The sequence below is a fragment of the Pteronotus mesoamericanus genome, unplaced genomic scaffold (genome assembly GCF_021234165.1).
Source record: "Pteronotus mesoamericanus isolate MK-2021 breed Mesoamerican mustached bat unplaced genomic scaffold, CSHL_Meso_final contig_130, whole genome shotgun sequence".
Lineage (NCBI taxonomy): Eukaryota > Metazoa > Chordata > Mammalia > Chiroptera > Mormoopidae > Pteronotus > Pteronotus mesoamericanus.
Window position 1 is genome coordinate 16,571,497 of NW_026555060.1, and position 15,888 is coordinate 16,587,384.

General features: G+C 36.6%; 1 protein-coding gene across 1 annotated transcript in view; it reads right to left on the minus strand.

Annotated features, from left to right (window-relative positions):
- Positions 1 to 2,214: 2,214 nt before the first annotated feature.
- Positions 2,215 to 15,888, minus strand: part of ARMC3 (armadillo repeat containing 3) — a 33,000-nt gene continuing 19,326 nt past the window's right edge. Inside the window, 4 exon segments of the mRNA XM_054590854.1 lie at positions 2,215 to 2,324; positions 2,420 to 2,572; positions 12,950 to 13,090; positions 13,093 to 13,132. Coding sequence (XP_054446829.1) covers positions 2,215 to 2,324; positions 2,420 to 2,572; positions 12,950 to 13,090; positions 13,093 to 13,132 — 444 coding nt within the window.

Sequence of the window (15,888 nt, forward strand, 5' to 3'; positions counted from 1 at the left end):
ATTTCTTTTTCACATTTTTATCCATTTTAAGTGATCTTTACTTTGCAAATAACAAACAATAAAAAGTGTAATTAGAAAAATAGCCAAGTGCTAGAAACAGCCTAAGTGCCCATCAGTAAATGAGTGGATCAAAAAACTGTCATACATTTACACAATGGAGTATTATACAGCAGAAAGAAAGGAGCTCCTACCCTTCTCAACAGCATGGATGGAACTAGAGAGGATTATGCTAAGTGAAATAAGCCAGGCAGTGAAAGACAAATACTGTATGATCTCAACTATAGGTGGAATCTAATTAACAAAACAAACAAGCAGGAAAAATAGAACCAGAGACCTGGAAATAAAGAACAAACTAACAGTGACCAGAAGGGAGGTGGTTGGGAGACAATGGGGGAAAGAAGGGGAAGGGTCAAGTCAAGGAACAAGTATAAAGCATCCATGGACAAAGATAATGGGGCATGTGGGGACTGAATGTGGGAGGTGGAGGGGTGGGTAGGACAGGGGAGAGTACTGGGGAAAAAATGGGGACAACTGTAACTGAACAACAATAAAAATTTTTTTAAAAAAGACTCGCTTGGTTCTCAGGCCTTTGGATTTGAACTGAACTATACCACCACCTTTCCTGGTTCTCCAGGTTGCAGACAGCAGGTCCTGGGACTTCTCACCCTTCATAATTGAATGAGGCAATTCCAAGATATGTAATCTCTTTCTTTCCTTCCTTCTTTCTTTCTTCTTTCCCTTTCCTTTTTTTCCTTTTTTCTTTCCCTTCCCCTTCCTTCTTTCCTTCTTCTTTCCTTCCTCTTCTCTCCCTCCCTACCTCCCTCCCTCCCTCCCTTCCTCTCTTTCTTTTCTTTCTTTTCTTTTCTTTTCTCTTTCTTTCTTTTTCCTTTCTTTCTTTCTTTCTTTCTTTCTTTCTTTCTTTCTTTCTTTCTTTCTTTCTTTCTTTCTTTCTTTCATGTATCTCTTATTGGTTCTGTTTCTTAGAGAACAGTGACTAATACATGTATCAACTGAGATCTAGGGAGGAAAAAGAATTATTTTATTTACTTATAAAAGTTGTCTTCAAGAAATCTTTGCTGTTTTATAACGCAACCTTATCTTCTGTAGAGGAAAGAATACAGACTTTGGAGTCCAACAGACTTGGATTTAATTTCCAGCTCAGCTATTTTAATAAATACTTGTGCCCAGGAAAATTAGGTAAACTTGCAGAGCCTGACTCTCTTCATGAGTTGATGGATTATCTTGATAATTTCATTTTTTCAATGAATATAGATCACATACCGTGCTTAGAATACACAGTACTCCTTTCCAACCTTTCTTCATAGTATTTACTCATAATATGTTGCTTTAAGTTGACTTTCTAAATGTTCTAGATTTATCTAATGTTTATGTCCATTTAAAATGGATCTTGTAAGTTTTGTCTAAATTTATCAAATGTTGTTATATGTTATCTTTAAGATTTCCATCATTATCCAGTTTTATTTGAACTAGAAGCTTCCACAAGAATTAACCTGTTACCTGAAATGACTTGAGCATTTTCTAAACAAGCCTAGAAATAGTTAAGATATTTTAATAGTCATGTGTCACTTCATGATGGGGATACATTCTGAGGAATGTGTTGATAGCGATTTTGTCACTGTGCAACCACCACAGAATGTACTTACACAAATGTGGATGGTATAGCTGCTACCCAGGTATAGCATAGCCTGTTGCCGCTTCCAAGCTACAAACCTGTACGGCATGTTACTGTACTGAATACTGTAGCCAACTGAAAGTATTTGTGTATCTAAGTGGTATTTGTGCATCTAAACACATCTAAACATAGAAAAGATACAGTAAAAACATGGCATACAGTACTTTTATATGTCTGCCATCACCACAAACATGAGTAATGTGTTGCCCTATGACTTTACGATGGCTACGATGTCACTAGGTGATAGGAATTTTTCAGCGCCATTATAATCTTTGGGGACGGCCATGTGGTCAGTCATTGACCAAAACATCCTTATGTGGCGCACGACTGTGTCATTGGAAACGAGGCCTACCTGATGACTCGTTTTCATAAGGGTTTCTGAAGTTTCATAAGGGTTTTATCCCAAGATAGACCATCAGCTAGAAAATGTAAACTTCCTTGAAAGCCAAAATATTAAAGTGAGCACATCTTGCACCGTTAGACCTCCCGTACAACATAGTGTTGAGTGAGCGCTTCTGTACTTACTCTGCATTAGCGGGATTGCAAGCGGCCAGATTAGCCAGGGCCAGGGCTGCGGCTCCCTTAACCTCTTCACTGTCGCTTTCTAGCAACTGAACCAACTGTGGAATCCCTACAGAAGAAAGGAAGGTAAAATGTAGCTGTATAGCATTAACATCAGCTGTGATAGGGTAACCTAAAAATGTATGTTTTTTCCAGTTTGCTTACCCTGATGCCTGAGAAATTCTTTGCTGCCTGAACTCTCACACATTGCTGAGATAGCTGCGGAGGCAGCAATTTTAGTCCCATCGCTTTCAGAGCCTAAAAGGGCTCCAAGGCATTTTTCAAACTCTTGTTCATGAAAAAGTTTTCTGCTTTCAGCTTTCATAAGCCAAAAGAAAAAAAAAATTAGAATTTTGCTACACTGTCCAAAATATGATAGGAATTCAAACTATTTGCTAGCTTTGGGCACAGAGAGTCTAAACTACACAAAAAATATCTATTCAATCTTTAGTTCACAGTGGTTATGCAAAATGAGTCAGGGATATTGCTCTTTTTTTCTGTTCTCTTATATGGTATAATATTATGGCAAAGAAAATCCTATAATAAGAAAGAGGAGAGTTTTAGATTTAGCAAGAACTTACTTAACAACAGCCATGTGCCAGGCATAGTGCTACGTTCACACATGCTATCTTCTCACTAAGGATGAACACCTGTTTACTTGATATTTATTTTAAACACAAACCCAATATTAGAAGAAACTAAGATCTATAAACTCGTGAGCTAGAGAAAGTAAAAATGAGTAATAAACTATGATTCCATAGTTTATAAGTTTATATAAAAATCATTATCATCTTAAGTTACAATACATGATGACATATCAAACATTAAAATAATTATTTAATTACTAAATTACCATAAACATAATCTAAACATATATTAGCATAGGTTTTTATTTGAAAACAAGTAAATTTATGACCTTAAGCACATACCATAATGATACACACCTCATTATGAAATACTAAATTAAAAACCAAAGTATTTTTAATGTTCTTTTCATTCCTTAATGTTTTTCTCTTGATTTCAAAGATTTTACTTATTTTTATTCTCAGAGAGAGGGGAAGAGAGGGAGAGAGGGAGAGAAATGTCAGTGTGAGAGAGAAACATTGATCCGTTGCCTCTCACCCTGACCAGGGAACGAACTCTCCACCCAGGCATGTGCCCACCAGGGAATTGATCCAGGACCCTTTGCCCTGCAGTACGATGCCCAACCCACTGAGCCACACTGGTCAGGGCTCATTTGATTTTTTAAATAAATAACAATATCATTACTATGCTAAAGCAAATGTTGCTTCAACTAAATTAGAACATTAAAATCTAATTTTTTTGTTTTGTGTTCTACGGTTAACTTTAAATAAGTCACTATTAAAAAGCATGTACTAGAAAATACGTATTAAACCAAATTCAGTTTTAATGTCATAAGAAGTACCAGAAACAACTTTGAAAAGAAACAGCTTATAAATAATTCCTTATTTATTTACAATTTCCTTCACTAAACTTTGTCATCAGTTTGATTCTCCATTAACTTTTATGACATCAATTTACACGATTAAAATGGAAGAAGGTGTGATATATGTTATTAAGATGTTGATATATGAGAAGAATATTCTGTTAAAATAATAATCTCAGCAAAAATGCTGATACTAATTGAGATTATAATATTGCATATGAAACTAATTCATTACTTATATCTATATTTTTTTATTAATTGTATTTTTCAGAAATTTAGAAATGATTTCATCTAGGTTTTCACTTTAAAGGTAACATATGATTTGCCTTCTTTCACAATAACTTTTAAATTGCCCCTTTTGCAGAAGCAGTGTCACTTTTAGGTGCTGCCGTTTTTGCAGATACTTGGGACTCGGCCCATCTGCTGCGGGGATGTGCGCGGGGTGGCCTGCCCACGGCTGGCACGAGCTGAATCACCAACACTTCTGTTTATTTGCCTTAAACCAGTCATGAACCGTGCCCTACGACCCTATCATTTTAATCCCTTGCTCCTTTTATTTAAAATTAGAATTAAGGCCCTGACCACTGTGGCTCTGTTGGGTGTTATCACCTAAGGTGAAAGGTCACTGGTTCAATTCCCAGTCAGGGCACATGCCTGGGTTGCAAGGTTCTGTCCCGCTTGGGGAGCATACAAGAGGCAACCGATTGCTGTTTCTCTCTCACATGGATGTTTCTCTCTCTCTCTCTTTCTTCCCCTCTCTTTAAAAATAAATAAATAAATAAATTTTTAAAAATTAAAATAAAATTAGAATTCAGGCAGGCCATAATGGTTTCATTGAAAAGCTGCAATATATACTTAAATATGAACTATGTGGCTTCTAAAATATTTTTAAATATATGTAGTCCTCACTAGTTTTTCTGAATAAACAAGATCTGAAATTTTCCCAGAGTCTCTGAACTAAAATGCTTAGATTTATAATTGAGACTTCCCTGATGGCTCTAAATCAACTACACTAAACAGAGCACCCCTGAGTGTGGATTCTATTGAGGAAAATCAGCCAGAAGAATTAATTCAAAAAGACTAAGTTTGCAGTATGTAATTGTTTCATTAAAAAAATAGTATATATGAAATTACTGGAGAAAAATTTTTAAATACTTCAAATACAGTGGGCAATTAGTTTCTCAGCCCTGCTGGTTGTGTTCTCAAAATCCAGCTGTGTTCACCAAACCTCAAAAGCGCAGACTGCTGCGTGGCTGTAATGGATTTAAAAGATGTATTAACATAGTAGCCAAGTACCTTCATTGAATTGCTACACTGAGAAGTGAAGAATTTACGTTTTAATTATGCAGATAATAAAGATGGCAAGGTAATTATGCTATTAATAGAGGAATGTGCTTTAAAAATTACATTTGTTCAGTATCACTAAAATAAAAAGCATAAGCTTTTATAACTGAAAATAAATCTGTATGTAATGATGCTTTTCTTCACCTCTTCTCAGAAGTTGCTATTGTGCTACCTCTGCTCCTGCAGAGATGTTAATGCCAGTGCAGAACCTCCTGGCACCTTGGTCTTTAACACCCTCCTCCTCCAGATGCCAGGTCAAAGGCATGCTAATTTGGGCTTTCCATGGTTAAAATTCATGTTAGAACTTTACTCAACAAACAAAACTTAAAGAATGTGTGCTATGTGTTTGTTTCAACTGTGTTTTTGACATGCAATGACAATGCATTACTGATCCTACAAAAATTTTTTGATGATGAGTGGAAAGTAAAAAAAAAAAAAATGTTATAAATGAACACTGATGGGTACATTGTTCTTAACAGAAGTATAAGGAACAATATTTGTTAAAACCTAGTTAAGAAAGGAGTTTTCTAACTGTGGAAAATTATTTTAAAACTCATGATTATTTCCTTTCAATACAGAAAAATTGGAAGATAATTTTTTAATGCTTATAAGCTTTTAGAGTTTATCATTGTTACTAATATCAAATAAGGTGTGTCTAAAATACAATAAAGCATGCGTGATTGGGCTGGATCTGGCAAGAGAGGTCAAGGCAGGCAATCGTTGATATAAATATGGGGACACAAGAAACACAGGTGGGACCTGGAAACAAGGCACAGTCTAGCATGGAAGTAGAGAGGTAGAGATGGTCATTGTGGATCTAGCTTGGAAGATGTCTATGCTCTAGTGCTGGCCCTGGAGAGGGGATTGGTTCTGTGCTAGTATTGTGTTCTGAACAGAGTGGGCAGCTCCATCAACAAATGTTATGGCTAAGGCGGTTTAGAGTCCGTTGGGGAATTCTCCTTCTGCAGAAGCTTTGAATAAGAGATACTCTCAAATCCCCCTGACCTGCCAATCAGGAGAGGGCCCACTCTTTGGGATACGTGGACAGAGAGCAATCTTGAATCTTTGTGGAATCAGCTCTTTCTAGAGGCTCCAAGAATCAAGCTGCCAGGCCAGACTATGAGAAAATTAAAACTTCCTAGCACCCACTGAATTTACAGACTCATTGAACTCATTTTTCCAGTATTTGTACAGTCAGTCAACAAAGGTAGAAACAATTTAGGAAGGAAGACTATGACAGAAAAGATAGAGAAAGGTTTCCAATTGAGTGAACTAAATTATAAATTGTTGACTTTTACAGTTAACAGACGAAACCTGCAAGACCTACGTGAAGGATCTCTACTGTAGGGCATGTGGGCAGTTGGTCGAGTGATGAAAGGGTAGCTGTAAATCTGGTCCCATCTGGAAAATGCTAAGCAGTAGAAGTTAGCCTTTGTCTTGTGCTTGGATGGCATTCCAAAATATCAGGTCAAACTACCTGAGTTCATGCACAGGGTACTGTGCATGAATTAACGTGTACTACATATCCACCATAGAAGAGCTATATGAAAGTTATGGTATGAGGAGGCTGATAGTGTATACAAAGCAGAGTGGGCTGCACTAAATTACAGCATGAGAAAATACATTCTAAAGGTTCTTACAGGAATATAGAAAAGCCAGTTATTTTACTGAAACCTTCAATAGCAGTGGAATTAGTAAATGTGATTTTCCCTCTAAGCCTAGCCATTCGAAGAGTATGGATACTAAAAGGTCAAAACAGAATTTTCAAAACCAGAATCCAGACTAAGGATGTAACCCCGGGCAAATGTGTACAAAAATTATGCTGTAGCATAAGTTATATGCTCCAGAGCACAATGGAGAGTGTCAGAGCAAGAAGAAATGGATAACCAATAGCCACACAGTAGCACAAGACAGAAGAATCTCTGATTCCAAGCTAGGGCATCTATAGTTGATCCTATTTACTCTAGTCCAGGAATTATTAAATTGGAGTCCATGGATCCAGAAGGCATAGATGGGCTTCTAACTCCCTGAAGGTAATGACAGGCAGGATGTTGAGCATATATTCGGTTATGGTGGGGGAAGGCTCTTTCATCAGACTTTCAAAGAAATTAAAGACCCCTCAAAAGTTGAGCTTAGGTAACAGAGTTGGATGTGCTTGGAGGTTATCAGAAATTTAGGCAAGAATTCAGAAGACAAGTCGAAATTATTTGCGACTCATAAGCAAATAAGGAGTCAGCTGAAACATTAGGCACAAGTGAAATTACTCAGGGAGATTTAAAAGGCAGGACAAAAGTTGGAGAGGCAAGTTTAATATTTAAATGATAGGCATATGAGAGGTAACTGGTAAAAACAAGGGTTGGTCTGACGATTAGGATCATCATCAGGGAAGAGGGGTGTTATGGAAGTCAAGGGGCAAAAGAGTTGTCCAGTGGAAGGGGCAATCAACAGCCTGGAATGCCACAAAGGGATCAATAAAGAAAAAAACTGAAAATGTATCTGTAGGATTTGGGAGTTTGAGGGTCAATGTTAAATTCTACAAGGACTGTTTTTGCAGGATTATGGATGCAGGAGTCACATGGAGGAGGTTAAGAGATGGAGATGAGATGAAGAGATGTAGTTATTTAAATTGGCTTGTCTTTTGATTGAGAGGTGGATTAAGAAGAAAAGGAAAAAAAAGAGGATCCTGAAGCAGGGACGAGAGAGGAAAAAATGAATTTTCATAAACTAGTTATGGTCAATGAACAATTATGAGGCTCACAGAATGTTCTAAATTTATATCAACTTCCTCCTATATAACCAGTGGGACCAGGAGAAATATAGCACATTAGTGTTGCAATGCCACATTAGAAAGAAGCCTCATCATCATCCAAAACTGGGCAAAAGTATTCTACTGCCATCTCAATTGATGGGGAAGAAGGCAACAGTCACCCCAATAAGCCTTGTCTGTTTATTAAAACCAGGCCGAAGCAGAGCACTCCTCATTCCTTGGTGAATAAAACATTGAAAACCAAAATTACAAAAGAGTGCATAATAGGATGGAAGAAAGAGAACAGAGATGGTCTACGGATAATAGGTATTGCTGGAAGAAAATATTCAATAAAACAAAAACAATAATCAAAAGTATAAAAAAGGATTATAAAAAATAGTTTCCTACCTTAAGAAAAATAAACAAAACATGATTCTGGAGTTCAAAAGGCTTCACTATGTTATAGACAGAAAGAGAGAGTGTCTCAGACAGAGTCTTGTATACATTTTGGAAAAATTTTCAAATTCATAGGATAAAAGATTCTACCCAAATACAAAAAGAAAGCATCTTATATGTAAAAGAACGGAAACCAGGCTGGCATTAGACCAGACTCTACAAAAGCAAGGTTAATAGAAATATGAGGAGAAAATGGTATGGCAGAAGAATTCCAAACCCAGCTAAACTGTCATACACAGGGTGGGGCAAAAGAAAGTTTACAATTGTGTGTATATGAAACGCGGTTTTACCTTTTATTATTATTTATTTGTTATTCTATTATTTTCCATACAAACAACTATAAACCTACTTTCATCACACCCTGTATGTTTAAAGGCAGCAAACATTCACAGGTAAGGAAGGTATCAAAAAATGTACTACTCTTGATTATTCCTGAAAAAAAAACTTTTAACAGGAAAAATTTACTCTGGTTAATTGAGAAAATCAAAAATAAAATCTTAAGAATGAGTATGTTTTATTATGAGAAATTCAGCGTACACTCAAAGAGATCTAATATGTATAGAACTCAAAAATGGTAAATGTGGATGAAATGGAATGTAATAGCAAAGTGGTTCTCAAAAAATAAAGGTTTATATAGATTTTAGAGAGAAGAATCTATAACCCCTGTGAAATTTACAAATATTAGGAAGAAAGAGAGTTACAAAGCACAAATGATAAATATCTCAATTATAGTGTTTATCTTTAAAATAGCCATTAAAATTTTTAAAATCTATGTAACAAAAAAAAGAAAAAGAAAACAAAGGAGATAGCCAGAACATTAAGTGCCAGATGGGACTTAAAGAGTATCTGGTCAAATTTTTGTGTGTTACAAATAAAGAATGGATTTCAAAAAATGGTGCCAGGTTCATTGGGTATTCACATACAAAAGAATGAAGCTTCATACCTACTTTATGCCATATACAGAAAGAACTCAAAATAGATCAAAGACCTAAATATAAGATCTAAAATCTATAAAACTATTGGAAAAAAACACAAGGGGAAAGTTTCATGTCATTGGATTTAATACCATTAAGGGTTTCTTGGATTTGACACTCAAAGCATAGGTGAAAAAGAAAATAAGATAAATTGGACCACATCAAAGTAAAAATCTTTTGTGCATCAAAGGACACAATCAACAGAGTGAAAAGTAACCTCCAGAATGGAAGAAAATATTTTCAAATTATGTATCTGATAACAGGTTAATATCAGAATATATAAAGAACTCTTGCAGCTCAACAACAACAACAAAAATTTTAACCTGACCACCAGGTAAGAAAATGGGCAAGGGATTTGAGTAGACATTTCTCCATCGAATATATACATATGGCCAATAAGCACAAGAAGAAGATGCTCAACATACTAGTCATTTTAGGGAAATACAAATCAAAACACAATGACATAACCATTTCACCCTATTAGGATGGCTCTATTAAAAAATTGGTGGGAGGAAGTTGAAGAGGTTATGGGGGGATAAATGGTGATGGAAAAAGACTTGACTTAGGGTAGTAAACACAATACAATATAGACAATGTGTTATAGAATTGTATACATGAAACCTATATAATTTTATTAACCAATGTTACCTGAACAAATTCAATAAAAAATAAAATATTGAAAAAAAATGTTGGTGAGAAGTGGACAAACTGGAACCCATGTGCCCTCCTGATGGAAATGTAAAATAGTGTGGCCACTACGGAAAACAGCATGGCAATTCCTCAAAATACTCAACATAGAATTACCATATGATCTAGCAATTCCATTTCTGGATATATACCCCAAAGAATTGAAAACAGGGACTTGAATAAATATTTGTACATCCATATTCATAATAGCATTACTCACAATACCCAGAAGGTAGAAGCAACCCGGATGTCCATGAATGAATGAATGGATCAACAAAATGTGGTCCATACATACAATAGAATATTATTCAGCCTTAAAAAGGAAGGAAATTCTGACACATGCTATAACATGGTTAAGCCTTGAGAAATCATGCTAAGTTAAATAAGCCAGTCAAAAAAGAACAATTATTATAGAATTCCACTTATATAAGTACTTAGAATAGTCAAAATCAGAGACAACAAGCATGGTAGCTGCCGGGGACTCCAGAGAGGGGAAAGTGGTACTTTTTTCGTTTAACAGGTATGGGGTGTCAGTTTTGCAAGATGAAGAGAGTTCTGTAGATGAATGGTGGTGATGACGGCCCAGCAGTACGAATTTACTAAGTAATTAAGTGAATTTACTTATTGGTTACTTACATGATTTAGATGATAAATTTCATATTATGTATATTTTACCACGATTTAAAAAAAGAATAAACCCTGTCTGGTGTGGCTTAATGAGTGGGCACCAGTCTGCAAAACAAAAGGTTGCCAGTTTGATTCCCAGTCAGGGCGCATGCCTGGGTTACCAGCCAGTTCCCCGGTTGGAGGTGTGCAGGAGGCCGCTGATTGATGTTTCTCTCGTACATCAATGTTTCTCTCCCTCTCTTTCTCCCTCCCTTCCTCTCTTTCTAAAAAATAAGAATAAATCTTTAAAAAGAAAAGAATAAACCTCATTCCCTTTCCTTCAATCAAAACCTGTTTCCTTGTTAAAGTTCCTATTTCTGTGAGTGGCACCATTCTACTTCTTGCCTTCCAAGCCAGAAACCAGGCCTTGTCCTAGATTTCACCTCCTCCCTCCCCAATGCATGTAGCCACTCAACAAACAGCTAAGGACCTTCCAGTGTGCCAAGTGCTGTGCTGGTGATTCTTCGGCCTCTGAGTCCCTCCCAAGCACCACATCTGTTTCAGGACACCTTCGCCTCTCACTTACATCACCCCAGCAACCCGCTTGCTGCTTTGTTGGCTGGCCCTGCACAGCTCCAATCTCTTCTCCACTTTGCAACAAAAGTGCTTTTTCTATAAAAGTGAAAATCTGTAATGACCTCTCCTCTCTCTAAGTAAATTCAAAACTCTTTTTTGCTATAAAGATAAAGTTCAAAGTCGTTACCTTGGTTTATAACACTCATGAACATTTGACTTCCCATCACTCCTACAACCTTAACTCTCAGTTTTCTGCTGCATCCTATTCACTAGCCACTCTGAAAACTTTCAGTTCTGCAACTAACCATGCTCTGCCCCTCTCTGGCCTCTACACACACTGTTCCTTCACTTCAGAGCACTGCTGATCCTCCCCCATTCCACCAGGGCCTCCTTTGCCCAGCCCATTTCTATTATTTGCTCTAGGTTCTAGCCTAGGCAGGCCCTTCCTATTTCAGGAAGACTTGTCTGATCCAAGTCTGCATTAGGTGACCCTCTTGGGCGACCTCATTCTTCCATCATCACATTTCACATTGCATTGTAATTGCATGTTTACTTGCCTGTTCTGGCTTTATTGACACCAAGGGGTAGCTCAATAACCATTAATAAATACATTAATAAATATGTCCAGAGAGGCTGTAGTTCACTCATAGTCGCACACCAAGGTCAGCGCAGTGCCAATAGTGGAATTAGTAGTGGGACTAAAACACCAGGCACTCTCCGTGCAGTGCTCTGCCACTACTGTGCCTCAATATGGGTGACAGGCTCATGAAACTCACCACCCCAGAGGGGCCAAGACAATCTTTGAACGGCCCAGCCAACTAATCCAAAGAGAAGTGGAGATATGCGAAAATTTTAGGAGTGACATTGTCCCTGTCTTCCCCCTGCCCTGTCTTTGGGTCTCAAATAGCTAAAGTCTGTGACAGATAGAAGACAGAACTGACTGGATATGATAAGATCCAGTTTCATTTGACAGAATACTAAATCAGCCAACTTTTGCCAATAGTAAAAACCTTGATTTTATAGCCTATTTTTAGATAGGATGCGTATAATGTAACTCAAAAGTCCATTCCATATCAACTATGTACTGGACGGTGAAATTTGGCTTACTGCATTAAAGCTTTTTCTTGAAGAAATCCAGTATGGGTTGAAAAGGAAATGTTTCCCAAAATATATACATAGACATATATACAGATATGAGTATATATGTTTAGAATATAAGTCACTTAAACTAGTCAAAGTTATCATTTATATGATGAGTGATGTGGAAGTTGGAAGATAAAGTCACACCTTTTACTAAATCATATACTCCAAATATACACAAATTAAAACTGTAATTCTATCTTCAGTGCTTGTGATATAATTAATCTCTCATATTTTACAGATTTATGTCAACCTAGCTTGCCCCTGAATGACATTGTATTACATATATAGCTGGAGCGTATTATTTTTCACATCTCTACAGCATGGCGCTGTAGACTCCAGCTGAAATTTGAACTTATTATATAGATACCATTCCAAACATGGATTTATTGAAATGGTGTTTTCAGGATCATAAGCAATGCACATATTCTGCATAATTCCAAAAATCAAGAGAAATAAAGGCTTAAAACTTAATTTAGGATTTAATCATTTGAAAAAGGTCTATAATTAAATCATATTCAGTTTACTACAACCTTGACAAAGCAATCTGTACTTTAACTCACTGGATTGAGATGAATTTTGGCCTAAAATAGTGAGTACAGTATTATTCTCAAATGGTCATTTAAAAACACACAAATACTCTCATGTTTGTTAGAACTAATCAAAATCAAGAGTACAGAGGAAGTATGTATGCTTAATCTATATAAATTAAGATATATGATCATATGCTGCTATAGTAATTGCTTAGGCTGCAGTCTTCTGAATATCAGAAACTGTAAAGGTTTCTGCAAATGCCAAGAGTTTCTTAAAAACCCCTGTCTGTTGAATCAGCTCTGTAGTATCTGTATATACAAGGCAATGGCTATCACTGAAAGCAGTTCTATATAAAAATCATTCAGTTCCTAATAATAAAAGGAAACACACCGCTAGAAAGTTGTACTAAAAGAAATGTATACATTCCACATTTACACAAGGACTAACGTCACTCAGAACATAATGTAATCCATTTTGTTGGGACAGAGGCCCAGGGAAACAGTTCTGTTTATTAACATATCATCACTTTCCCTAACCATTTGCCCCATCCTTTCTCATTTTCCCCTAGTTCAAAGTGTTTTGCAGATAAAAATAATTACTGAAAACTTCCAGCGATGGTATCCAAGTGAAGGTGCTTATAAAGCCTTCTACCAACAACAATTTTAAAATTGGAAGAAAATACTTTTTGAAACAACAGACAGAAGAAAGTGTATTTTCCTTCAAATCTCCAACTGGTAGAGGGAAGTATTGTGAGCGTGTGGCTTTCTTGCCTGAGGAATCTCCCAAATCCTCACAGCAGTGGAAAACTGCAGCCTTACCTGAGCTAGAAATCTAAGGTGGGCATCCTTAAAGGGAGAGAAATGCAGAAAGGCTGCACCACCGTCATGGTATTCCACCCAGCGCTGCTTCTGGGGGAGGAGTTCTCTTCACAGCAAAGGAAGTGCGGCAGTGGGCCCACACTCACGGAGTTCACTGGCCTTACCCTGGTGTCCATCACCCTAAAGCAGCTGGCTTCATAGAATGGCCTCTTTATGATTGAGTTACAGGGCTGGCTGGGTGACAATACCTTGTAGGCCTGGGACCAGGTTCCCCAGAAGACTACACAGGTTCCGAATCAGCACATAATATGTGGTGCCTTTTCTCCCACAGCCAGGGTTCATGGGCCCAGGAATCAAGGGGTGGAAATGAGAGTGACACCACTTATTACTACCTCCAGTGACCCACTAACAAAATTTTTGCTTCCTGTCTCTGTAGCCTTATTCTCTGCTGACCTAGAGGTCTTAGTTCTAAAGAGAGGAATGCGTCCACAGGAGACACAGAAAGAAAAGATCGCCACCTGGCCACCTTGGGTTCCTTATGCCTCTAAATCAACAGGCAAAGGAGGGAGTTTCTGTGCTGGCCGGGATGATTGACCTCTACCATCAAGGGGAAATCGGATGCTGCTCCACAACAGAAGTAAGAAAGTGTTTATCTAGAAAACAGGAGATCCCTTAGGGTGTCTCCAAGTATTATCATGTCTTGTGATAAAAGTAGATGTAAAGCTGTAGTAACTGACCCAGGCAGGCTGCTAATGGTCAGGCCCTTCAGGAATGGTATTTGGGTCCCTCCACTGGCAAAGAACTAAGATGAGCTGAGGTACTTGCTGAGGGCAAAGGGAATATGGGAGAAGGTAGTTATAAACACCAAGTATGACCACACGATCAGTTATAGAGAAGAGGTTGCAATTGTCATGAATATTTCTTCCTTATTTTGTTATGAATATGTGTGTATATAGAACATCTTTGATGTCTTTCTTCTCTTCTTCCCTTATATAACATAAGATGTATGACTTTATGAACTAATATTTAAGTATTGTTAATTTTACATCATAGTATTTAAGTTATGGGATATCAAGGAGAAGAGTAATCCTCATCCAAGGACTTTGCATCCTATTCTGGGGAAAGTGTCAGAGCACTTTCAGTTGTACACACGATATTCGTATCATATTTGGCAAAAGTAGGATCTTGTCATTGTCTTTATTTAGAGATTAAGTATGATTTAAGAAGATGTGTACTGGTGCCAAATTGGCAAGAGTGCACTTGTGATGGTTAATTTGTGTTTTAACTTGGCTAGGCCATAGTATACAGATATTTGACCAAACATTCTAGACCTAAAAATTTGATTATTTAGATGAAATTAATATTTAAGTCAGTAGACTGAGTAAAGCAAGATTACCATCCATAATGAGGGATAAATTATTCTTCTTGCTTTACCCTAGAGAAAACTATAGCAGACAAAGATTAAAAAACTAATTTAGCCATTTTAGGAATTCATGAAGAAGATCATAAAATATAATTTAACAATCTTAAATCTTCTAAACCAGGAGATTTTAATTAAGATATAATTGACATATTAACATTATATTAGTTTCAAGTGTACAATATTTGTGTATATTACAAATATCACCACCATAAGTCTAGTCAACGTGCATCCCCTTACACGATTACAAATTTTTTTTTCCTGTGATAACTTTTAAGATCTTTTAGCTACTTTCAAATATGCAGTACAGTATTATTAACTATAGTCACTATGCTGTACATTACATTCCCATGATGTATTTATTTCAAAACTGGAAATTTATATCTTTTGGACCCCTTCACCCTTTTTGCCCATCCCCCACCTCTGGCAATTGCCATTCTGTTTTTTGTATGAGCTTGGTTTTCTTGTTTTGTTTTTTATAGAATCCTCATATAAGTGAGATCATATGGCATTTGTCTTTATCTATCTGACTTATTTCGTACAGTATAATACCCTCCAGGTCCAACCATGTTGTTGCAAATGGTAAGATTTCATTCTTATTTTATGGCTGAATAATATTCTATAGCATATGTATATATGGAATGCTATGGAAAATTATATATAAAAATATATATAAATTAACACAGATGTACATACATCTTTCTGAGTAAGTGTTTTCATTTTCTTTAGATAAATACCTAGAAGTGGAACTGCTGGGTCATATGGTAGTTCTACTTTTAATTTTTTGAGAAACCTTCCAAAGGATTTAAAAAATTATTTTATAATGGCCTACCATTAGTCTGATTTAATCATGCTGATAAACTATGTAGCAACAAGCAAATTATTC